Below are 24,628 nucleotides of genomic sequence, written 5' to 3' on the forward strand. Positions count from 1 at the left end.
TAACTTTAACAATGCCGAGACCGTTGCATTGTAAATGCTTGTTTGTTTTGAGAATCTGGTCACCCTAATAATATACCACCAGATTGTGTAATTCCTAAAATAAACATACTGCATGACAGCCTAATGGGTGAACAGTTAACCTATTTTAAGAATGGCGCCAGCCTCTTGAAAAAAATGTAAGCCCTTCATATAACCAATAATAAAATACGAATGTAAAAAGTCATGCTGCAATTGTCCCATACACTTTAGAGCCGAGACCTCTTCAAGCCCGCAATATTAGTTCTGTTAATAATAGGTCCCTTTGCTCTTTGACCTGAGCGCTGAAAAAGCGGAAATAATACTGCTGTGTACCCGGATGCGATCGCTTCGATATCTCCTTTCCAACACAAAACGCCCTTGAGATTGAGGGGAATGTCTTAACACCGCTGAGCCAATTAACACATGTGTGTACAGTGACAGCTTAAATGGCCGCTTCCCGGTGAACATCGTTATCCCCGAAAGCACTACATCTCCCATAATGCTACTTGGCAGTTTAGTAAAAAGTCACATATATTAGGGCATCCTTCCAAACATCCGCAAACCGCCTTCACCATAACGAGATCAGGACACGTCAGTATATTTAAATAGCAGCAGGCAAAGTCATTTATATGAGAACTGTCTCGCTGTTGGTGGAAACTAGCAGCACTAAATGAATATTTGAAGAATAGACATAAACACGGGGCCGAAGGAGATCCGAGAATGAAAAAAATACTGATGCCGAACGCTCCTCACCGCTTCCGCATAGGCGTCCGTAGTGCCCAGTCACCAGAGGATGCCAGTATTCCAAGTAGGGCTTTTCTAGACTGGGGAAACAACAGACCCCATGCTGGCAGTTGGCAAAACCGCCCCCCTACGAGATCCTCATCTCCCAGCTGCTGTCATCCCCAATTCTCCTGCTGGCACGAACTCTGGGGGCTCTATCTTTAGCATGTCCATGCTGCTCCCAAACAAAATGCGGTCAAGATGTAGAGCCACAAGCCGACTGGTGTTACGTGGACAGCGTTGAACCGCAGCCGCTGTAATTAAATTAATCCACCATCCCACTCCAATGAAGAAGAAGGCACGTACTCGAGGAAGTCTGGTGTGGCATTCTTTAATGTCTCGGGTCTCGCTCGACCCCATGGCAAGAGACGCGTTTCGCCTTCAAAGAAGGCTTTCTCAATCTAAATGGCGCCAAACACATTTGAATATAAATAGCCCTTCCCTCCCCCCTTAAAAGCAATGGTAAACATAAAAGAAATACTGATATGTTTAAAGCATGCATTGAAAGAAGCTTTCAGTGATGTAAATATACACAATTCATTGAGATAATAACTCAGTAACGCGTAGTTCTGCCTCGAAGTAATGAGACCTTCTGCCAAAGTACGTGTGGAAATGTAGCGTGCGCTGAACAGTAAGAAGGTTCAGTACCTTTAACAGATGGTGGCGTGTTGTGGGATGTTATGTACCTTGTGGTCGACACGCATTCTCAGTTTCACCTTTAGAGATTGCGGTCATCGTCTTCACTACTGCTTATCGCAGGGGATGTTCTCGCCTCCAGGCGCCATGTCCTAAAGGTACATTAAAATACCGTTAAAAGCCAACCGCCTCCCTGTTGATGGAGGGTCTGCGTAAACAAATCAAAAAAGAAGCAGAAATCTGCAATGAATCCCCGTTGTCTGGAATACGATTTATGCGCAGCCCTGTTCTGATCCCCTCAAACAGACAGAAAGTCTATCTGCAAAATCTATTAGGAGACGTTGGTGGTGGGCGAGAGGGGGGCTGGGTTACCTCCCCCTTGAAGCGTGAACCCAAGGGGTCGGCAGCGCTGGATGCATTTCTCATTAAAAGATTATTTCCTGGGACAGGACACATTAGCTGTTCCTTCCACTTCTTCAATGTAAGTTCCAAGCATCATTTTTAGAAAAAAGAAATAAATGTGCTTAGTGGGTTGAACAAATATTTCCGGCCCGTGTTGAAGCCTATAATATATATATATATTTATATTAAGGTAACCCCGCCTGGCAATAGCACGAGGGCCAGGGGGAGGTCTCACTGCAGGCAGTCTCCTACCAGAGGTCAGAGGTCACATCTGTGAAACTTTTACTATGTGTGTCCACTGTGAGTTCAGCTGGTGGTGTCACTAGTACTGGGTATTCCCATCTCCTGGGCATCTGTTCCATTGCCTCTGTAGTTCGTGTTAACAGTGTAAGATCTCGCCGGATACAACGTCATCACAATCTTGTCACGGGATCACCAAGTGCAGCGCGGCGATTCCATTATCGTTGCCCAGCAGTGATGTATTGTATATAAGGCGCTCTCCGTTATAGTACTGTAGTATTTATAATTCGCCATTGCGGGGTTACAGGCACATATTCAAAGAAAGAGGTGGAAGGCATACTGCGTTGGCAAGATGAGCAATAAATAACCAGGCACAGCAAAAGGCACACCACCGCCTTTCTCCGAGGCACAGCAGAAATGCCTCGGAGAAAGGGAGCGTCCTTTTCGGATTCGGGGGCGTGTTTTGCTGTTGTCTCCTCCCTGAGACTTTTCGCGAAAAACACGCCCCCCGATCCGAAAAGGACGGGGCATGATTGGAGTGACGGGACCTCTTCTCCAATGGCTGGCCAGCATTTACTAGGCCAGCCAATGGAGAACAGGGGAGAAGAGGGGCGGGTTCAAGCCCCTCTTCTCCCAAGTCATTATCTCTCGCGAGCGAGACTGCGCAAGCGCAGCCATCGCTAGCCGAGACCTAAAAAAGAATGCTTTATTTAAAAAATATCACAGACATCGTAGTCTGCTGAGCCCAACTGGCCACCATTATTATGGTTGTAGCCAATCACAGTGGGTTGCAATTTGTGATCTACTTCATTTATATTAATAAGGTAGGTTGAATTGTGACCCACTACGATTCGGTATTCTGTGAACCGACCTATAAGTTTATAGGTCGGTTCACAAAATAAAAAGGCATTCAGGAAAAGTCGATGTGCAAATTGTGACCACTATTACCAAATGCATTTTTGGTACAGGAGGCCCATAGTGATTAGAAGACTAGTGATTGAGAAGTTGCTCTCATTGCAGTTCAGGTCATCGTTCTGGTGTTTTAGAATATGCATTATAGTGGGGTTTTTTCAAATAGAGATGTACACAAGACCTTTGTCAAGTCAGGAAAAGTGAGGAGGGGATTGATTTTTCAAGGTTAAGTGGTATGGAATTCAAAGGATAGGTAATTTGGCTGAGTAGAATGTGCCAGTCAGTGCTTCGCGGGTGTTGAGGTTAAAGGAAGTCCTGGTGTCTGGTGGCCTTCTTGGAACATAATAAGGCTTTTTGTAACTGAGGTAGTCATGTGGAAGTACATCCCATTTAGATATCCTAGTTATTTTTATTGAAGAAATTTGGTAGTTCTGCACTGTGCTCCTCAAAGGTCTACCAAGCTCTACCAATGTCAAACAGTTTGCTGGTTTTAATTTGACTGCCTTTAACTGTCCTTTGAAAAATGTGACTTTAGTGCTTAGATATTTGGATTTGCATACCAGTCTCGGAATACTTAGAATTTCAACCAGGATGGGAGTAGGGCATTTTTTCCATTCAAGTTCATGAATTATACAATCTTTTGGTAGTGCTTGTTTTAGCTCTGTAAAGATACTGGGGCTCTAATGGCCAGGATGGAGCTGTTTCGCGGTTCTCAGTCCAGAGGATCTATTTTGTAGATGACTGGGTTGAGGGTGTCGCTAGATACATTTTTTGTATTCCTCCGGTCGGCGGTCCCGACACTGCGATTAAAATGTGACCGCACATGGTGTGGTCGCATACTTCCATTAGTCTATGGGAGCTTGTGCATCGGCAGTAAATCAGCCATAGCACAAGCTCCAATAGACAAATGGGAGAATCTGTTCATCCCTGCACCGTGCGGCAGGCACCTCAGGGTGCCTGCTACACGTGCAGGGATTAACAGGGTGCACAATAGGAGAGCCCTCAACCCCCAACCGGAGGCTGCATGGTGAAGGGGGCCCTGCTAGGGGACCCTAATGTCACTTTCCGACAGGTTTTCCATGTGGGAAAGCACGACATGGAAAGTCCATCGGAAACCGGGATTGTAATCCCTACGGTGGAAACGCTGTCCACCTTCATCATAATGCAACATCGAAACTCTCATTGTTATTAGGCCCGTAAGTATTTTAGATCACAATAAGTAGGCCAAGAGTGGTTCCTAAATGATTAGTTGTTTCACTGTAGTCTGTATGAGGTGTTTGTCTAATAGGAATGAGGAAACAGTAGCTACACACAGTTTTGCTGTCATTCTATTGTAAGCTGAAAATACTTATTAGCAAGTGATCAGGTAGATCCATTCTTACATGAAATAGTTAGTACTGCCTGGCATGTGGCAAAAGGATGGTGTTAATGTGGTGGAAATTGGATGTTTGAGTATTGGATTAGAGCCATTGGAAGGAGCGGGTCATGAATGGTTCTACTGTATGAATGTTTTATAATACCCCTTTGTGTTATATCAGCTCCATCGTCCATGCTCTTTTGCTTTACATTAAATTGTTTAACCCTGTGGGAACAGTAGATACAGGAGGGGATGGGTAAACCAGGCACCAGTGCAGAGGAGGACATCTATGTTGTATTATAATATAAAGTCATCAATAGATGCTGTATAGGATGTAGCAAATTGGCAATTTAATACAACATCTTTTAATTTGTTTTTGGTAGACTTTAGTGAGTTCTACGTCTTTTCCTAAGATCACCTTCGTTAGGCTGTCATAGTTTATACTTCGGATTGTTATACATTTCTTCATATCTTGTAGATTTATATGGTCTTTAAGTGTGATATTTAAGGTGCAATGTACAATTTAAACTTCAAAATATTCAAGGTGCAAAATGAAATCACAAAATATCAAAGACATACAGTACAGTCATAATTACAAAGTAAAAGCATAAAATAAATGGTGCAACATACATTTAAAGTTAAAAATATTCAAGGTGCAAAGTAAAATTACTTTTATAGTGTATAAGGGTATACTGGCTGTCCCAGGACCATATCAAGGCTAAAAAAGGAATGGGCCTTTTGCATGTCATATAAAATGCCTGGGCAATGACACCCCAGATGAGCTATTAAGAAGAGGGCATCAGAGATGTGCAGTGGCAGACGGTAAATATGTGGGCTTCCCATTTTGTTTTAATACATTTGGACTGGTAATATTTTAGCCAATTATGTCGACTGAATAAACTTTGTTGGGCTGTAAGTCAGATACACTGGAGCCCACAAGAGCTAAGAGATGTTTGAAGGCACTTCAGGTCTCAGGTAAAGTTGGTCTAAGGGAGCCATCCGCTGCCATCTCTGATACAGATAATTTCAAAATTCACATCTAATTAAGAGGTCTGGAGACATCTTAATTTTTGTGACATGGAACAGTAATAAGTCTGTCATAGAAGTGTTTTGAGTTAAGCAGTCCTGTAGATATTGTCATAAATTGGGTTATTGATTTGGGAGGGGTCACAACAGACTTTAAGAGAATCTCGTCTTAACGGTGGTATGTGTGGCATGTACAGAAAAATGTAGTACCTTACAATATGAAAAACACAACACAATAAAATTCCCAAATCACTTAAGGAAAATGAAGAGTAAATCAATATGCAAAAGACACCAAAATGATCAATATCTACAAGGGGAACTGGAAACATAGATTTAAATTGTTTATGGCAAAAAGTACCAAGGAAACACAAAGCATCAGTTTAATGTCATAGTTTGTGGTTTACTGGGACCTATGCATGATTTAAAGAGGACCACAATGGAGCAGGAATCGGGTAGGTCAATGGGTCACAATGGTCAACGTTTTTACCTTCAGACTTAAATGTTTTTCTGGTTCTCAGAGTCCTTCAGTGGGACAAAGCAGAATACTGCTGGTGCTTTGGACCCCTGGGTGCATTGTTGTCAAGCTCCAGCTGACATCTTCAGTTTTGGTGCTAAAAGCTCTGAGCGGGGACGAAACAGGATTTAACAGCTGCCAAATGCTAAAACTGCAGCTGGGGTTGGTTTATCACCAGTGGAGCAAGGTTAAATGTCATAAGAGGGCAGGGCTCCACAAAGGCAGTTACCTTCACCATAAGTTCTTGCCAAAGCCCTTTTCTTCACATCAAGAAGCTCCAAGTGCAAAACCCCTGCCTATCTTGCTCACAGCGAGAGATCCCTCCCTAAGAAAGCATAAGCACCTTGGCTCGGTTCTCTGGACGTTGACAGACAGGCTAAGTGCGAGAAACTTGGTGCTATTGCAAGCACTCCTCTCAGTCTATCCTTTGACCCTCAACACCTCATAGCAGACTTCTAGGCACCAGGTGTCTCTCTAGCCAGTGCTCTCTCAGGGTCCAGACACAATACTCAACCGGTCTTTCTTCAAATTGGGCTCCGTACTGCCCGCTGTGTACATGTAGCAGCAACATGAGCCCAACTACTTGACCCTCGGAAAGCAGTTCCAGTCGCTGGGGAAGCTTTGTAAATCTAACTTAGCATATAGGTAACATTCCCTATATGCTAAGTTAGATAAATGTTTTTTTAAAGCCACATCTGTATCCTTTTTAGAGTTAATCCTCTCTGACCAGACTTTCAGCATGGACCCTCAAAAGGTCTCAGCCATGGTTGAGAAGCTGGTTCCTCACACCATGAAGGAAGTACAAGGATTCTTTGGCTTTGCCATTTTTTTACAGAAACTTCATTGAAGCTCTTTCTACGACTGTTGCACCCATTGTATGACTAAGAAGGGTGCCCCCTTCCGATGGGGATCAGAACAGTAAAGGATTTTCAAACTGATAAAAAATGTTTTTAAGACTGCGCCTGTTCTGCAGCACCCTGATCACACTCCGCCCTTCACCACTGAAACAGATGCTGTGCCACATGCTTTGGGTGCAATTCTGTCTCATCACTGAAGTTGTCCATTCAGTCACTTTCTATTCCCAGACATTTACATGTAAGAACAGAATTACACAATTTACGACAAAGAACTTTTGGCGCTTAAAGGTCCTCTCACTTATTAGCACTATCAAGTGGAAGGTGCAGCATATCCAGTGATTGTTTGGCAAACAAAAAAAACCTAGGTTTTATAAAGTCAATGAAGTGTTCTATTGCCCGATATGCACATTAGACTTTATGGGGCATATTAGCAACAACCGGCGATAATTATTGCTAAGCGCACTTAGCGCTAGGATAATTATCGTCGGCTAGCGTGGATTTTTATCGCTGAGATAGCGTGCTATTAGTAATACTTATCTCAAAAGTGATAAAAATCCTCACGCTAACTGCCTAACGTGAGATTATCGCTGGAAACCCAGCGATAATCTCACGCAATGTGGCGTTAGCTTGATGATAGGAACTCACAAACTTAGCCATGATATCCACCTTCCATAGGATACCATGGCTAAGTCAGTCCTGAAGCAGGCGTAAGGAAAGTAGCGATAACAGGGGTTATCACAACTTTTCTTGCCACTATGCTTCATAGCGTGGGGATTGATGATAGGAGAAATGTTGCTTAGCGACATTTCTCCTGTCATGTCAGGTCAGGAACGCCCACTTTGCATCTCATTAGAGATGCTAAGCTGGGCGTTAGGAATTCCTACGCTAATGCAAGTTTACACGCGTTAGCCGCTTTTCGGCCAAAAACGGCCGCAAAAGCGGCGATAATTCTATTGCCTCGCCTTGCTGATATGCCCCTATGTTTCAATTGATTCCAATACAAACTAACTTACAGATGTGTAAAGAGACATTGTAAAGCTGATGCATTGTCAAGGCAGATAGAAGCCGAAAAGATAACTGAAGAACCTTGTATCTTGGACATTCAAGCAACCAATGTCACTGAGATGGAGAATATTTTGGACACTGTTAAAACTGAGATTAAAGAGGTTGAATGTGGTTGAATGGATTCGAGAGAATCCCCAAGATTGAAATATGATAGGGAAACTGATTCTGCCCAGTTTCAGAACAAAGTTTTATTTTGGTGCAATGACTCACTCTCCCAGTTGGGACACTTTGGTGAAAGGGAAATATTAGATTAAGTAAAGAAACACTTTTGTGACCCTCTATGTGATGAGACATTCAATGATCTGTTCAGTAGTATTCCACTTGTACTTGAATGACGAAATCACACCAAAAGGCACGTGGGGGCTTATGTACTAGGATTCCTATTAAAAAATAGTAACTTGCAATTGTGATTTTTATTAGGAATCTATTAAAATAGATTCGGTAAAAGTGGATGCAATTTGCACACTGACTTCTACCGAATGCATTGGTATTTTGTGATCCAACCCATGTATTAATAGGTTGGTTCACAAAATGCCAAAATATTTTTTCATAATGGGTCGCTATTCAACTTACCTCATTAATATGCATGAAATGGGTTGCAAAATGAGAATCTCTACAATTGGTTAGTTATAGGCATCGTGACCTGAAGGGGTCAGCAGATATCCATGTCTGTGATTGCTTTTAAATAAAGCCATCTTATTTTTTAATGCAGTCCATTTTCCAAATAGCAAAAACAGAAAATAATACATTTATAAACAGTTTATAGGAACAGGCAGTGATCCAAGGGACTGCTGTCTGTTCGCAAAAAATTTTGTTGTCGACATTCAAAAGGGGTAGTGGTACAACCAACACCCAAAGACCTGTCACCTGGACAGACTACGCCATAGTCAGTTTTACAAAGGACAATAGAACAACCTACCAGAGGTGGACAGGACAACCTCCAAACACAAAAACACATCAGACCTCACAGGCATCCTGGCACTCGACATTGAGAACTTCAATAGGTGGATTACCAACTGTGCCGACACTGTCACCCATGAAATGAAGTGACACTGCAAAAACCAGAAAACAATCCAGCTGGTACATAGAAGACCTCAAAATGACAAGTAACCAAATGAAACTGCAAACAACTGGAAATGGAGAACCAACAAAGGGGATGTGGAAAAAGACGCCTATATAGTCACCCAGAGGAAGTAGCACCAGCTCATTCGAGAAACCAAGAGGGAGGCTCTATTTGTGAGAAAGTGGCTCTGTATACACTGTTCCAAAATAGGTACTGTGTGCACAGAGTCCCCAGTCCCAAGAGGTTTGGCAGAGGCTAAAGATAGATATAACCTTACTCTCTAAAGTGGTAGCTTGGTCGAGCAGTAAGGCAGTATCAAAGGACAGTGTAAAGCATTTGTTGTACACACTCAGTCAGCAAATGGTCTCACACACTCAAGAACTGAACTCAAGGCCAATGGTTTGTATATAACAATATATGGTTGTTTTATTTTAGAACCAACAAGAGGTATCAAAATATACTTTCTCAGAATGAGATGCTTTAGTTAAATACTTTGCAAGAGGCAATTGACTTTAAATGCAATAGTTACAGTTTGTTGCAATAGGCAACACAATTTCAAACACAATAATACATTGAGCTCAATGGGAATTTTAAATTATATGCAATTGATTACTTTCAGGATTACTTTTCTAACTCCAGGACTGGATCCTAGATTCAGTCCTGGGACAGTTCTTGGAAACAAGTGAGTAAATACGTTTTAGTTACTGTTGTGATTCTTAAGCAATATTTTGCTATTTTAAAAGTTGACACTTAGAAACTTTTTCTGATCAAATTACCAATGTTATCCTATGGAAGGAAATTCACTTAGCAGGTAAGTGGCTTTATGGTTACTTTTTCTAGGTCAGTGTTGGATCCTGGATCCAGCACTAGTGTACCACCTGAAAGCAGTTGAGAAACTGCGTTTAAGTTATACAGGCGATTTTTAAGGAATATTTATAAGTTTGCAAAATCAACACATAGAAGAATTTCACAGAAAAACAGTCAATGGTTTCCTATAGAAGAAAATTCGAGTTACGGTAAAGTATGCTCTCATTACTTTTGTAATCCAGTGCTGGGCTCCTAGGTTCAGCACTGGGACACCTATCTAAAACAGGCAAGTAATTACGTTTTTATCGTTGGCATGATTTTTAAAAAATATTTGTACGTTTCCAAAATCGACACAGAAACTTTTTCAGCAAAAAGCAGGCAATGATATCCTATGGAAGAAAATTCAAGTTACTGGTAAGTACGGTTAAAATTACTTTTCAGGGTCAGTACTGAGCTACAAGATGCAGCACTGAGGTCTCTCCTGATAACAGGTGAGTAAATCGGAATTCGTTGTTTGGCTGATTTTAGATGAATATTTTAAAGTTCCAAAACTCCACACTTAGAAGAATTTCCAAGTGAAACCAGTCAATGTTAGCCTATGGAAGAAAAGTGAGTTATAGGCTTTTAGGTAAGTACTCGACTGGCAGAGTTAAGGTTCTGGGTATAGACTCAGGGGTCTCCCAGGGTCAGGTAGGAACAGTTGGTACACCCTCAGTGGCACAGGGGCAGCCGGGTGCAGAGGTAGTTAGGCCCAATGTTATCCAATGAGAGGCAGGGGGCCTTCGGTTGGTGGCTGCTGGCGAGCAGACCACGCGGCTGTGGGAGCTGGGCTCCTGGTCACTTGCTCAGGGCAAATGGGGAAGTAGATTAGGACAAAGGTTGCACTGCCAGGGGCACTCAGGCAGCTGGGTGCAGGGTGCTTTTGAGCCGTCGGGCGCTCAATGGTATTCAATGGAGATCTTGGAAAGTGAACAAAGGCTGCAGACTCGGGGACGGTGGATCTTCAGGAGCAACCAACACTTCGAGGGGTAAGTTGGGATCTTGGAGGATAGGTAGGCACCCAGGAGTTGGGCACAGGGGGCCGTGGGGTGCCGGGTGCAGGGGTTTCTTTGGACGTCGGAAAATCTTACCCCCTGCTGATCGCGGTTGGAGGGGTCCCTGGTTCTGAGGCTGCAGGCATCGTCTGGGTCGTCGAGAAGGGTCCTTGGGCACTGGATTCCAGGTCAGAATTGCCGGGGGGACGTCCTCAGGGTCTTTGTCCACTCTAGCACAGGCCGGACTCGGCAGGTGAAGTGTGCGCTGGATTTGCGGTTCCTGGCTGGCACCATGGGTATTGCTGTTTGAGCAGAACCACTGCTCGTGGGAGTCCCAGTCTTGGTAGAGTCTCAACGTGGTCAGGTCCTCCGGGGTTTTTGAGGTTACTGACCACTGAAGGCGCCGGAGTTCCACAGGAGCAGGTTCAAGGATCAACAGGCTGGTAGGACTGGGGCCAAGTCAGTTGGTGTCGTCCTCTTTAGCAGCTGCGCGGCGGGACTTCTGGTTTCTTGATCTTCTTGCTTGTTTTCGAATCGGGATCTGAGGAAGGAAGGTTCAGGGTGCCCCTAAATACTAAATTTAGGGGTGTTACAGGTAGGGTGAGGACAGGGAGCAATGGGTCCCTGTCCTGGGGTGAGTACACCCCCTATCCTGCTCTTCTCCGGTGGGAGGGGGGCCGGAGCCTAGCTGTGATTGGGCAGGGCTCCCCATCCTCAAGATGGCCGGAGCCCGGAGTTGTGCTTCACCTCGCCTCTCCCACCTGAGGGGTGGAGTTGGCACAGTCTGGCACACCCCCTTTCCTCAAGGGTTTTCCGCCAGTCTTCCCACCAGAGTGGGGGTCAGAACCGGTGGGGGCCAGTTGCTGAGTACAGCAAGTGGCCTGGAGAAGCTCACAAAGGGGGCATGCCTTTGAAGCTTCCCCCTGCCCATCCTGGGGGAGGAGACCTAGCACCTGCCCAGGATGTGCATTGTTGCAGGCCCAGGAGAGCGGGGGCTTTCCACCCAGGGGTCCAGCAACATGTCTGCTGTGTGGCAGCCTAGGCAGCCTCTCAGACAAGACGTGGATTGTAGGTTAGGTTTCAGGGGGCATCTGTAAGATGCCCTCTGTAGTGCATTTTACATTAAATCCCACACTGGCATCAGTGTGGGCTTAATGTGCTGAGAAGTTTGATATTAAACTTGTCAGTCTTCAGTGTAGCCATTATGGTGCTGTGGAGTTCGTAATGACAACCTCCCAGCACCATATAGTCTTAATGGCATCACTGCACTTACAGTGCCCAGGAATGGCCCTGGGTACTGTAGGGGAACAGGGCTCATGCGCCTGTGTCCTCACCACTGGCATAGGGCACCCAGCTAGAGAGGTGGCTGATGTATGCCAGGGCAGTGGGTTTGTGAGCATGGCACACAGGGACGTGTGCCATGTCGACTCGGTGTTTAGTTCTGCACCAGGACACTCAGCCTGCAAAGGCAGTGTGTGTGTGTCAGGGTACAGGGCCCCTAAGGGTGGCACAATAAGTGCTGCAGCCCTTAGGGGTCTTCTCTGGTCACAATGCCCTGGGTACCTAGGGTACCATTTACCAGGGGCTGACATGTGGCCAGAGATGTCAATTGGGTTTAGGCTTTAGTACAGTTTTTAGGGAAGGAACACAGGCCCTGGGTACCTGATTGGCAGGGACCCAGGGCACACTAAGGAAAAGTGCATCAGGTATCAGGCAAAAAGTGGGGGGGTTACTGCAACAGAAACCCACTTCCTTACACTAGTCAAACAAATAAATGACAGCTACAATTGGAGCAAAGAAATCTTTGCAGTCGTTAAAGATTTCCCCACACCTACAGCGGTCGCTGAAAACATGCACCCATCACAAGATCTGTGCAACGATTGCTCAAAGTGCCTCAGCAAACTTGCAAGCATATACTGCAACTTCCCCCTGTACCCAGACCCTATGGCCCACTCCAGAAGTTTCCTAGTAATTAAGGACATCAAAGTCACCACATGGAACACCAATAGCAGAGTTGAAACCACAACAATCATGAATACGATTCACTCCGAGGGCCCGGTAGACTACTGCCTCCATATAGCCTTTCACAGAGTAGTAATACCTATCAGTGTGGCCCTCACCCCTATCCTCATCACCTCCATCAGTACAGCCACCTTTCTGCAACCATACAGCTGTTAATGCCCTCCTAAATAAACCCTCAGCTGACCAGACCAAACTTACCAATAACCAACTGATATCCTTCCTTCCCTTCCCTACCCAGCTCAACGAGCACCTTTCTGAACATCTCGCCAAACACGAGCTTCTCAACACCAAACAGTCAGTTTTCAGACGCAACCACTGTACGGAAACCACCTTTACAGCAGCAGTGGAAGACATCCGGATGGTCCTCGGCAGAAGGGAACCACAGCCCTCATCCTTCTAGACCTAACAGCTACCTTTGGCAACCTCCCCACCACATTCTAACACAATCACTTGACAAAGCAGGCATCCAGAGACTTGCCCTCGAAAGGATCTGTACCTTCCTGACAGGAAGAACACAAACCATCAATATACTCGCCTATGTCTCTGAAGCACAAGATCTTATTTGCAGAGTCCCACAGGGCTCCTCAATCATCCCAATGCTCTTTAACATCTACGTGACCCGACTCACCAACATCATATGAGCTCACAACATCCTCACTTAGGCTGACGACACGCAACTGATACTCTCCTCCTCGGACAAAACAACCAACGAGTTCACCACATGCATGACAGAAGTAGCCACCTGGATGAAATCCAGTTGCTTCGAATTAAACTCTGACTAGACCGAGGTGATAGTCTTTGGGAAGAATGCCTTGCCATGGGACTCCACCTGGTGGCTCACAGACCTTGGACCCACACCAGCACTTGCTTGTAAGTGAGAAATCTCTGAATCATCATTGACAACAAACTGAACATGATCGCTTAAGTCCATGCAGTGGCCTCGGCCTGCTTCAACACATTAAGGACACTTAATAAAATCTACAAGTGGCTACCTGTCAACACCAGGAAAACAATCTCCCAAGCCCTCTTCGCCAGCAGACTAGCCTGTGAAAAAACCATCTACACATGGATTACCAACCAGCTCACAAAAACACTGCAGACCGTCCAGAGCGCAGCAGCCACACTAGTCCCCAACCGCCAAGGCTAGGCCCACATCACCCCGCCGCTTATGATAGATGGCTCCCAAGAATTTGGGGTGGAATCTGTAGTACATTCAAGGAAAGTAAGAGGTCATTGGCAGTAGCTAAGAACATGGAAGAGGTATGGGCTTTCAGAGCACTCTTGGGAACCAACATTTGTCCATGCCACCAGATTAGTGGCTTACTTCCATCGGGAATTCCCTGAGAAACCAACACCAGGAAGCAGGTGGTGTAAGGGGGCAAGGTATTAGAGGTTTGAGGATGGTTCTAGAACATCTGTAAGGCATTTCCCTTCAAGCCTCTGGGGGACCAGCCAATCGAAGCTAGGGAGCCATGAGTAGAAAGCTAGCCTGGGTCAAGTAATGGACTTCTGGGTCATGACACGCATCAGCAGTATTTGTCACACAGAAACTTTAGGAAGCTGCCCCAGAACTTTTCAGTTGTATTGGCTCCTTGCTTGTGGATAGTTTGTTCACAGTTTCCCATCCCTCACCTTTGTTATTGTCCCATTTTACGGTTCTTTGATATTCTGACCTCTCAGCCTGTTACTCTGACCTTGCTCTTTGGCTTCTCTTAGTGCTTTGGCATATTAGTGTTTCCTCTTTACGTTTCTTCAACTTTTTTGCCTGTTATGCTATCCTTGCTCTCTAGACTCTGTTGTGGCTTTGTTATTTTTCTATGATTTCCCCTATACCCTTCACTGCTCAGACAAGCCCGAATACATTTCCTGAGTCTGGGACTGACCTGCTTTACTCCAGCATGGCTTAGGTTCAGTATGGCCTGCCTTTCTGAAGCCGGTGAGTATGTATGTCTGTTATATGTTTATTTTGAATACTATGTGCTTTTTATTAAACTAAACTGTGCTTGTATCTTCTCTGATTAGTGGGTTGGCCAATCATTGGAGACTTTCTGGGCATACCTGTGGTGCACCAGAGAGATCTTGCTAAATTAGACGTGGGCATGCTGTTTGCTGTTTTACTGAGTCTGGTACATCCTATTTGGGAACTGAGGCAGTTTGTCATCAGACCTCTTCACAAAACCTGACAGTTCCCTCACTCACAAGTCAAACCTGTTAAACAAGCAATGAGAACCTGCTCCTTTTGTTCCATAAATCCATTAAACACTGAATTGTGAAAGAACCAGGTGTTTCCGTGCAGTATAGACCTTAAGTGAGATTTAAACAAAATTCAGTAACAATCATTCGGTATCTACACTTTTAGTGGTACTGTCAAATGATTCTCCTGGGCTAACATAGGTTGACAGTCAAGCCTAGAAACATAAGAAAAGCTGAAACCTGACCTCATTGCTACCAGTCGTATCCAGCAACATATACTTTACAGCCTTCTCCTAGTTGGTTATCCAGGAAAACCTAGAAAGTGCAAATCTGAACATGTGCCTTAAGGATCAAGTCTCCATCTCCTTCAAGATCATTTACATAGATGCTACATAGAACCAAAAAAATGTGCTCACCTCAAGTTCCTTGTGCGTGATCGTCTTTAGGGCGCTTCTTACTCATTTACAAAATGCTGTCAAACAAGTCTCTAACAGGGAGCTTGAGTAACTTTTGTGACTGATGTATATCATTTGACATTGTCTTTCAACAGAAGGGCCAATGTGATTATTTGGCATTGAAGAATTTCCATAAACTATACATTGGATTTGAATGTAAAACTGCAGGCGGAGTGTGCTAATTTGATGGTGTATGTAAAGACATATGTTTTTTTAGTAGAGCTGAGCCTAAATTGATATGATTCAAACAAGGCAAATGGGGTACAGTATTTTTGACTCTGTATTTATTCATTTGACTTGCAGCTCGGAAGAACCTGAATGTAATATCAAAGCAGCAACGCCTGGACATGCTCAACAACATAGTCATGGCTTTGGTTTTCATCACTGTTGTCCTGAACATCTTCATCACAGCCTTTGGTGTGCAGAAAAGTGGTCTTTATCCTGTGGGACCGACTCGGAAACCCTAGGTAACTCCAGGTCGGTACTTAGGTAAGGAGAGTGCCCAAAATATGACCAAATCGGGCAGCATTATGCGTCTTCTAAATTAGTAGGTCGGGAGATGCATTTTAGTTTGTTGGATTAGGGAGGTGCCGCCATGCATGACGTATGGCTTGAGGAACTTGTTTTCTGTCATAAATTAAATAAGATAGAGAAGTCTTGAAGAAACGTTCCAATGGGGCAAATATACAAAAGCATGTTGCCTGTTTAGCTGCTCATATAATTGTGAAGGGAGCAAACAAATATCACTGCGTGTAATACAGACATCTTTTTCCCAGCATTGCAAAACCATGAAAATTGCATGTGGAGCCATTACTAAACATTTATAATATCTATTTGCGCAAACATCATTTAAGGTTAGTTTTAGAGATTTTATTTAAAAAGCCCTAGTCCATGTCCAACATCCAAAAAACAGAAAAGGGGCACACAGTTTACATTGCTTTTGCTATTTAATAGATATAATGAAGAAACTTGGGGGCATATTTACCAAGAAATCATGCAGCGCAGCATGCTAGCTTGCTACGCTGTGTGAAAGGGAAAGGGAGGAATGTGCTGTATTTAACATCATACTGTGCATTCCTGTCTTTTCCAAGCACTGGCGCAGAATGTGCTGCTAGCGCCAATGCAGGCACCCTTGCACCATGGTGCAAGGGTGCCTGCATTGAAGCAGGAATGCACAAAAACAAACCCCCTGAGGCATTTTCCACTTTCCATGTGTGCTTCAGAATGCAGCACACAAAGAAAGGGGGAAAAACGAGGAGAAATAAAGATATTTTTCCTCGTTATGCCTCACCTGGGAAGGCGTAGCATTTTCACGCATTCCCAGGTCCACCAGTAATGGTAAATCTTGGATTATGCCAAAAACCATGGTGGAAGCATGGGAACACCCACGCTCCACCCATAGAATGCCTCCCTGGTGTAGAGTAATGCAGTGCAGCGATTTACGATGCGTTGCGCGAGATCTATCAAGCCACTCAGTTGCGTTGCCAATGCGTACTGTGGCGTCGCGCAAGGGCAATGCAACCGCTTGATAAATATGCCCCTTAGTTTGTATCAACAAGGTCCCATACTTTACTTGTAAAAAAAGACAAAAGTGGAGAATATGCACTGTCTCCATTTATTTTTGTGTAAACTGAGCAGGAAAAAACGAGCAATCAATTTGTGTCATGCATTTCCCAGTGGGAATACTGCAAAAGCGGATCTAAATGTGCTTGTCTTAATTTTTTGCACCAGTGCAAAATTTCTGTAATCTGGTCCGTAAATAACTGACAAGCAGTGCTTAATTAAAGCCAGTGGGGGTCACAGGGATTTATCTATCCTCATCAGATATTGACTGCATGCAGGAGAGAGAACCCCACACAAACAGGAAAGAGGGAGGAAGAGAAAGATGGAAAATTGTGAACCAAGGAAGATAGCTGTAACCGGCAAGAGTAAGGTAAAGGAGAGGGAGGGTCTGGTAGTAGACTAAAGAGGCTTGAATAGGCCTGGGTCGGGTTAGCAGAATTGTAAAAAAAACTCAGCCGTGCTACGTGGAGTCTGCATGCGGCGGAGTGCGTTAGATCACGCCGTTCACACTGATTTTTAACTCCGGGTGTTTGTCCATCGCGAATGGCACCATGTGCAGCACAAGAGGGTGCTGCTTCTCTCTGCTGCTCGAGTAGCTATTTTACTCGAACAGCAGTTTGCTCAACGCGAACTGAAGGTTTCTCAGCTCAAGCAGTGGCGGCTATCTGCCCGTGTTGAGAAATCTCGCTGAGAGGTGGTCTGGAGTAAGATTTTCCATGCTAACCAACTTAACGTTGGCGAGCGAGGAAGAAACTACGCTCCACTGTTTCAGAACTCCGCACACTACGCAGTGTGCGGGGTGGGAAAAACTCTGCAAACTCTGCAAACGGAGCGGAATTTCACACCCAGGCCTAGGTTTGAGGTGAATTCAACACTACGCAGCACTAGTATTCGATTTTTAATAGCACTGCACGAGCGGAGCTTTGCAACACCGGCAATCATTTTCTTTACAAATTAGGAACTGCTGACATGGTGGGCATGTATACAGAGATTGTTGCATTCGCATCTCACTCTAAAAAAAAAAACTCGACTCTAGAGATCTACGCATAGGGCTTTGAAAAACGTTTTCAAGTCTCCAAGTGTCTGTCACAAGCGACTTCTCCCAGTGTCTGTCACAAGCGCATTTGAAATATGGAATGTCTAATCAGTCATTAGTGGCTTGGTGCATGTCTGTCTTCTGAGCATGTTTGACATGGTTTGTAGAAGCGTCAGTCACTGATCCACGCCCTGTGTTCATTCCTTTACAGCCTCAGAAGCAAGACTTCCGGCCCCTGCCGCTCCCTGGAATCCGGCCGAGATGAAAGTCCCTTCTGCCGCAAGCTGGATGGTTCCTGCGTTCCTGTGCTTTTAAAGCTAATGCGTTTCATTTCATTACGATCCAAGCTTGTCTTTATCTTTGAAGTGCTCTGTGCTCACTCGTCTAAATCACCGTGGAGTTTAGGAATCCATGCAGCTAGGACTTGCTAAAGGGAAGCAATGTGACCAACCCTGCCAGACCTCAAGCATAAGAGGGGCCTCAGAATTCCCTCGCGACTATTGAATTTTTCTTGCGAGCTGTTTTCACACTCTGGCAAAGGCCGCTAGGGGGCGCCTTTAGGTCTTACTTCCGTCTGGAAGCATTGGTCTTCCGCCTACTTCATCCATGTCTAGCAGCAATCCAAGGGCACCGAAAAAGAATGGGAAATGGGGTCCTAAGAGCAATGGGGCGGGTTCAGTGTGCATAGGGGCGGGGTCAAAGGCGTGGGTAAAACACTAAACATCTTGTAACTCTTTTGCTGGTCTTTCACCTTCAGGTAATTGCATATAAAATAATACAAACCTTAAATAAAACTACATAAATGCTAGTTGAACCAATCAGTGGGAAACGCATTATTTTATGTCATGTAGATCCGCATGGATTTTGCGATATGCAAGAATCAAGAAAATAGAAGAATTGGACTTTGGCAAACATCTGCTCTTTTTATAAAAGCCCCCACACAATCTTTAAGAACAACTTGGAAGCTTCTTTGACCCTCCTTTTATTGACCTTGCGCTGCTGATGCTGCAGGGGGGCTGCTACAGTAGCATCCTCCCCCTTACATTAGAGTGAGAGGAGGGTGCAGGCGGCGTTACCGCCTCCTTCTATCAGCATGTATGTCACGCTGGGATGCAACGTATCTGGAGGGTGCCATAGGGAACCCGGATTGTATTCTGCCCTCCCGCCGGCATCAGACATCTCCCTTCGCAGCTCACTCTTGCTGCGCGGCGCCGGTTGGCGCATGTTGTGCCTATTGAAAACACACTACAAATTGTGCTCTTTTTGGCTGCAATTTTCTTGTTCTTCGGCTGCAAAATTTGTCAAAACAGGCTGCAATGTCTGGGTGGGGGGTCGGGGGGTGGTGGGGGGGTTCGTCTGCTTATGAATCCTCTCTTGGCTAATGCGATGCCACAGACTTGAATCCTGGTTGGCACAGTCGAAAATAGTGATGCAATTGCATCACTCACAGTATAATATAGACTGACGCAAAATGTCCAAAAAGATTCAGGTTGAAGATAAGAAAATTGCTTCCAAAACAAAGTTTTTAACATTATGCAGATTGTACGTAATGCAAACATTGTAACTATCCATGAAAAGCGGGGATTCCACACCTCAGCTGATAACACCTTTACAATATCTCTCAAAAAGTATAAATATTAAATAAATAATAAAATTCATATTTGGCATCAAGAAGCTTCCAGTGACTCTAGCAATTAAACCCATTACCGGTTTCCAAGCCGCATTTACAATTACAGATTAACAAATTACACACATTTACATTTCTTTCGGTCAGCATGCACCCGGGCTTGCTTCTTGTTTAGCTGTCTGTCCCTCCCTCAGCTTCACAGCACAGGAGACTCCTTTCCTTCCACTTCAGCTGTGGCACCTCGGCATTAACTGCCACAGGACAGTTGTCTTTTAACAAAGTGTAGTGGAACTGTTTTTGTTAAATTAAAAACGTCTGGCCATGTTGTGCCCCACAAACCCACCCACTTTGACCTCTGGTTCCTATCACCTCCTGTAAGCATCCATGCACATTTTACGCATGCGCAGAGACATGCCTGCATCTTTACACTGACAAACCTATTACAAGGCATCTGGAAACAAACTTTACCGAAATATTCGAGGACCAGAGTTAGAAAAGTAAATTGTCCGGCCCTATAATATGTTGACACTTTACACCTTTCCTCCAACTTCCAGGCAAAGCTTAGAAACTCGGCTACGGGAAGCACACGCATAAGGTGGAGCTTCCATAGAGACAGACACCTACCCCGGTTCCAAGCCAAAGATATGACTCGGATCTCTTGTTTGGGTTCACAAATTCCTTACCGTATGGACGGCTGAGCTACAGATATCGATAAAAACACTCCGGGACCGTCTGCTAAGTTTTTGTTGTCTTTTTTCAAAAAGAAAGGATGGGCAGGGCATAGAGTACCCCTCCCTCCTGTGTTTGGATGAGCAGGTCAATAAAGAGGCCCTCTCGAATGTGATTTTAGTACATAATTCGAATTGTATTTAAACTCATTCAAAGGTTAAGTGTACACAGGCCAAGCGGGAACAGTTTTTTTTTGTATAAACTACTGCAACTCGTGCACGGTCAGGACAGCAACCTACCACGCGCTTTGTCTCACTCTTGCGCGTGCAAGGGGCCATTTGGCTTGGGTCTGAGCCGCCACCACTAGGGCTTGCCTGCCTCGTGCTCTTCCAGCTTTGGGAGTTGAGTGGGGCTTGGAAAGAGAACCCCTGCTCAAAATGTCGTCTTTCTTAAGCCCATCAGGAGGAGGTGAAATCTGGGCCTTTTGAAGGTTGTAGTTTCATCCTCGTTCAAAGAGTGCATTTGTTTAGCATCAGCAATGTTGCAGTATCTTTGCCTAAAACAACATGCATGACTGCTGCTCATGCCACCAATTCCCCTGCTTGCCCTTTTGGCATCCTTTACTCATTCACCACCATCTCTGCTGGTGCATATTACCTATGCCTCATCGGATTACCTCCTTTTTTGATACACACATACAGTATCGCGCTGCCCCTATGCTTAGGCTGGGACTTTGGCGGGGCCTATGTGTTTTAGTCCTCATTCCAATTATAATTTGTGTGGCTGTTTCTCCTGCATCACACCTCTAGGCGCTGCATCCCATAACACAATAACCACAACTCAGTGTTCATCACTCATGACATGTAAACTCTTTCCACCAGTGCTTGATTTGTTTAAAAAAAATGCCAGGGCCCTCATTAGGAGTCCACTGCAGCTTGCAACAGCTATTGCCCCTGCCAGCGCTGCTTAAGCCAGTAGTGAAGCAACTACTAACCATCACACTCTTACAAGTGACAATTGTGACTACTCCAAGCCCCCGAAGCTGTTGGAATGGCTCTTGCAGCAGGTATTAGTCATTTCACTACATATTGAATCAATAAACAACTGTTGTTATGCTCATCCCTAAATTAGACAAACTGCGCCACCATGTGGCAGACTGTCACACGTACCGGGACTGACAAATGCTGGTGCTGCGCACCGGAATCCACCGACTCAAATTACGCTCAAATTCCATTCAGGCTCGCACCAAAAACAACATCCTTCCAACCAGAGCTGGCCTTTGCTGAGAGCGCCCTGGGCGTAACCAAATTTGGTGCCCCTCCCCTCATCTCTGTATTGAAAATGTGGGAGGAGCAGTACTTAATTTGGGCCAGGGGTTTCCTGTGGTGGGCACCGTGACTTATTTTGGGGGGCCGGCACTTATTTATCTGCATTAGAAGTTTACTGAGAGCAAGAAAGGAAAAAAATAAAAAAAGGGAAAGACTGAGGAACAGAAAGACATAACACCATCACAAAGGGAGAAAGGAGGAACCTGCAGAAGTGTGATCAATTCAAGGCGTATGGGGTGTCTGTTTGCGAATTAACGACGAATGAGGTGGATTTAGGAATACAGTGCTTTGGAATTCCGTGCCCAGACTTTTAATTGCACCAGCCGGGTGTTTCAGATCAGAGCGTTGAGCACCGGCACCGTTTTATTTACAAATTAAGCACTGGGGAGGAGTAGAAGGATTGTGACAGGGTCCAAGATAAGGAGCACCGAAAATAGCAAAAGACACAAAGAGCAGTACACATGGGCGCCAGCAACCTCAGAAATAAACACGCATTTCTTTGGACCTAAGTGGGAGGAAGACTGCTGCCGGGAGCTCCAGCGCCCCACTGGAGGTCGGCGCCCTGGGCGTGGGCCCAGCTCGCACATGCTGCTTCCAAATACACGCCCTACATGTTGTAGCTTGCTATACGTGTGGGTAAGTACTTCAGCACCGCAAATAAGGGTTAGTGAGCACCATGCAAATGCTAAAATACAATACTGTAACTTGAACTTTAGTGAGACTGCTGTAGGCGTCCAGGAGAGGGTGAATGTGGAAGGTCATGCCACTTGTGCCCTAGTCCTCAGTATTGTGCAATACATGCATTGCTGTCTTTCTAAAGTTTCTGAATATTTCAGAAAAATACCACCACTATTGAAAGTAAACTGAGGTACCTAATCCGGGCGATTGATGGGAACAAATATTTCAAGTAGATGAAAAAGGCTTTCATTCTACTTTAAGTAATGCACACGGGGCTAAAGCCATTCTGATATTATTATTTTATTATTCCTTTTCAGTTGAAATTGCCAAAAGTGGGGGGCCAACAAAATATTGTTTTTATCACATCATCACTTTCATTATTTTTATAAAGTGTGAACTACGTTTACTCTTACATTCCGTTTCTGTTCTCTTACTGATCTTGCATTGCCGGCCTTCATTTCAGCCCATGCCATGTTATGCTATGTCATGTTGAATGATGCTATGTTGAGTTGCACAAAGCTTTGTTATGCTATGCTATAGTGTGTTATTTTAAGACACCAGACTGACCAACTAACTAGATTTCTACAAGACATGGATTTTTTAAAACTATTTTTATTTTTTAGACAGTCTGAGTTGGTACGAGGCGGGTATCAGGTTTATAGTGCTTAATCTTCATTTTAGAAGCTACAAAAATAAATGTTTTAAAAAAAAATCTAATATTTGGCTAAATAATCTGTGGCAATGATTTTTTTTACCTGGGGAAGGGTTGGGTCTGCATGATACATTGGACTTCTGTAACAATAAATGGACCTCTGCTGCTGGCTTGGCTCCTTCTTGTGCCCTCCTACTCTAAATGATTGATCAACTACATTTGTACCACACACTACCAAAACAGGCTCACATTGTTGAGATCGCCTTACGCGAGATATGGATATGGTGAGCAATAACCGAAGGCTAAGCTCAACAATTAGCATCAAAATTAAAACAAACTATTGCCCAGAATCTAGTGTTTTGTAAGCAAAAGCTGTAGATACCTTCTTCAAAAATGTCCGGAAGATATAAACAATAGACTGTTCTGAGTCACCTATTGTAGGAAAGTGGCTCTGTATATACTGTTCCCAAATAGGAACAGTGTGTACAGAGTCCCCAGTCCCCAGAGGTTTGGCAGAGGTTAAAGTTAGATAGAACCTTACTCTTAAAGTGGTAGATTGGTCGAGTAGTAAGGCAGTACCAGAGGACAGTGTAAAGCATTTGTTGTACACACTCAGTCAGCAAATGGTCTCACACACTCAATAACTGAACTCTAGGCCAATGGTTTGTATAAAAAAATATGGTTGTTTTATTTTAGAACCAAGAATAGGTATCAAAATATACTTTCTCAGAATGAGATGCTTTAATTAAATACTTTGCAATAGGCAATTGACTGTTGCAGGTAATAGTTACAGTTTCTTGCAATAGGCAACACAATTTCAAACACAATAATACATTGAGCTCAATGGGAATTTTAAGTTATGTGCAATTGATTACTTTCAGGATTACTTTTCTAACTCCCGGACTGGATCCTAGTTTCAGTCCTGGGACAGTTCTTGGAAACAAGTGAGTAAATTCGTTCTAGTTACTGTTGTGATTTTTAAGCAATATTTTTCTATTTTAAAAGTTGACCAATGTTATCCTATGGAAGGAAATTCACTTAGCAGGTAAGTGGGGTTATGATCCTAGATCTAGCACTAGTGTACCACCTGTAGGCAGTTGAGAAACTGCGTTTAAGTTGCACAGGCGATTTTTAAGGAATATTTATAAGTTTGCAGAATCGACACTTAGAAGAAATTTCACAGAAAAACAGTCAATGGTTTCCTATGGAAGAAAATTCAAGGTATGGATTAAGTATGTTCTCGTTACTTTTGTAATCCAGTGCTGGGCTCCTAGGCTCAGTACTGGGACATCTATCTAAAACAGGTATGTAATTACGTTTTCACAGTTGTTACGATTTTTAAAGAATATGTGTAGTTTGCAAAAATCGACACTTGGAAGAAATTTCACAGAAAAACAGTCAATGGTTTCCTATGGGAGAAAATTGAGTTAGTGGTAAGTACGGTCGTAAGTACTTTTCAGGGTCAGTGCTGGGCACCAAGATCCAGCACTGGGTTCTCTCCTAATAGCAAGTGAGTATTTCCGTTTTCGTTACTCGTTGATTTTAGGTGAATATTTTAAAGTTTAGAAACTCCACACTTAGAAGAAATTTCAAGAGAAACCAGTCAATGTTACCCTATGGAAGAAAAGTGAGTTATCGGCTTTTGGGTAAGTACTCGACTGGCAGAGTTAAGGTTCTGGGCATAGACTCAG

The 24,628-nt window shown here is 44.2% G+C and overlaps 1 protein-coding gene across 2 annotated transcripts in view; it reads left to right on the forward strand.

Annotated features, from left to right (window-relative positions):
* NINJ2 (ninjurin 2) overlaps positions 1-23,106 on the forward strand; it is a 487,209-nt gene extending 464,103 nt beyond the window's left edge. The window contains exons 3-4 of one of the 2 annotated variants that reach the window (XM_085652265.1): positions 15,688-15,861; positions 18,195-23,106. In XM_085652265.1, coding sequence (XP_085508391.1) covers positions 15,688-15,851 — 164 coding nt within the window. In that variant the 3' untranslated portion in view covers positions 15,852-15,861; positions 18,195-23,106. Of the gene's footprint in view, positions 1-15,687; positions 15,874-18,194 lie in introns of both variants that reach the window. The other variant, XM_085652266.1, reaches the window with a different exon arrangement.
* Positions 23,107-24,628: the final 1,522 nt, after the last annotated feature.

The sequence above is a fragment of the Triturus cristatus genome, chromosome 4_1 (assembly GCF_964204655.1).
Source record: "Triturus cristatus chromosome 4_1, aTriCri1.1, whole genome shotgun sequence".
Taxonomy (NCBI): Eukaryota; Metazoa; Chordata; class Amphibia; order Caudata; family Salamandridae; genus Triturus; species Triturus cristatus.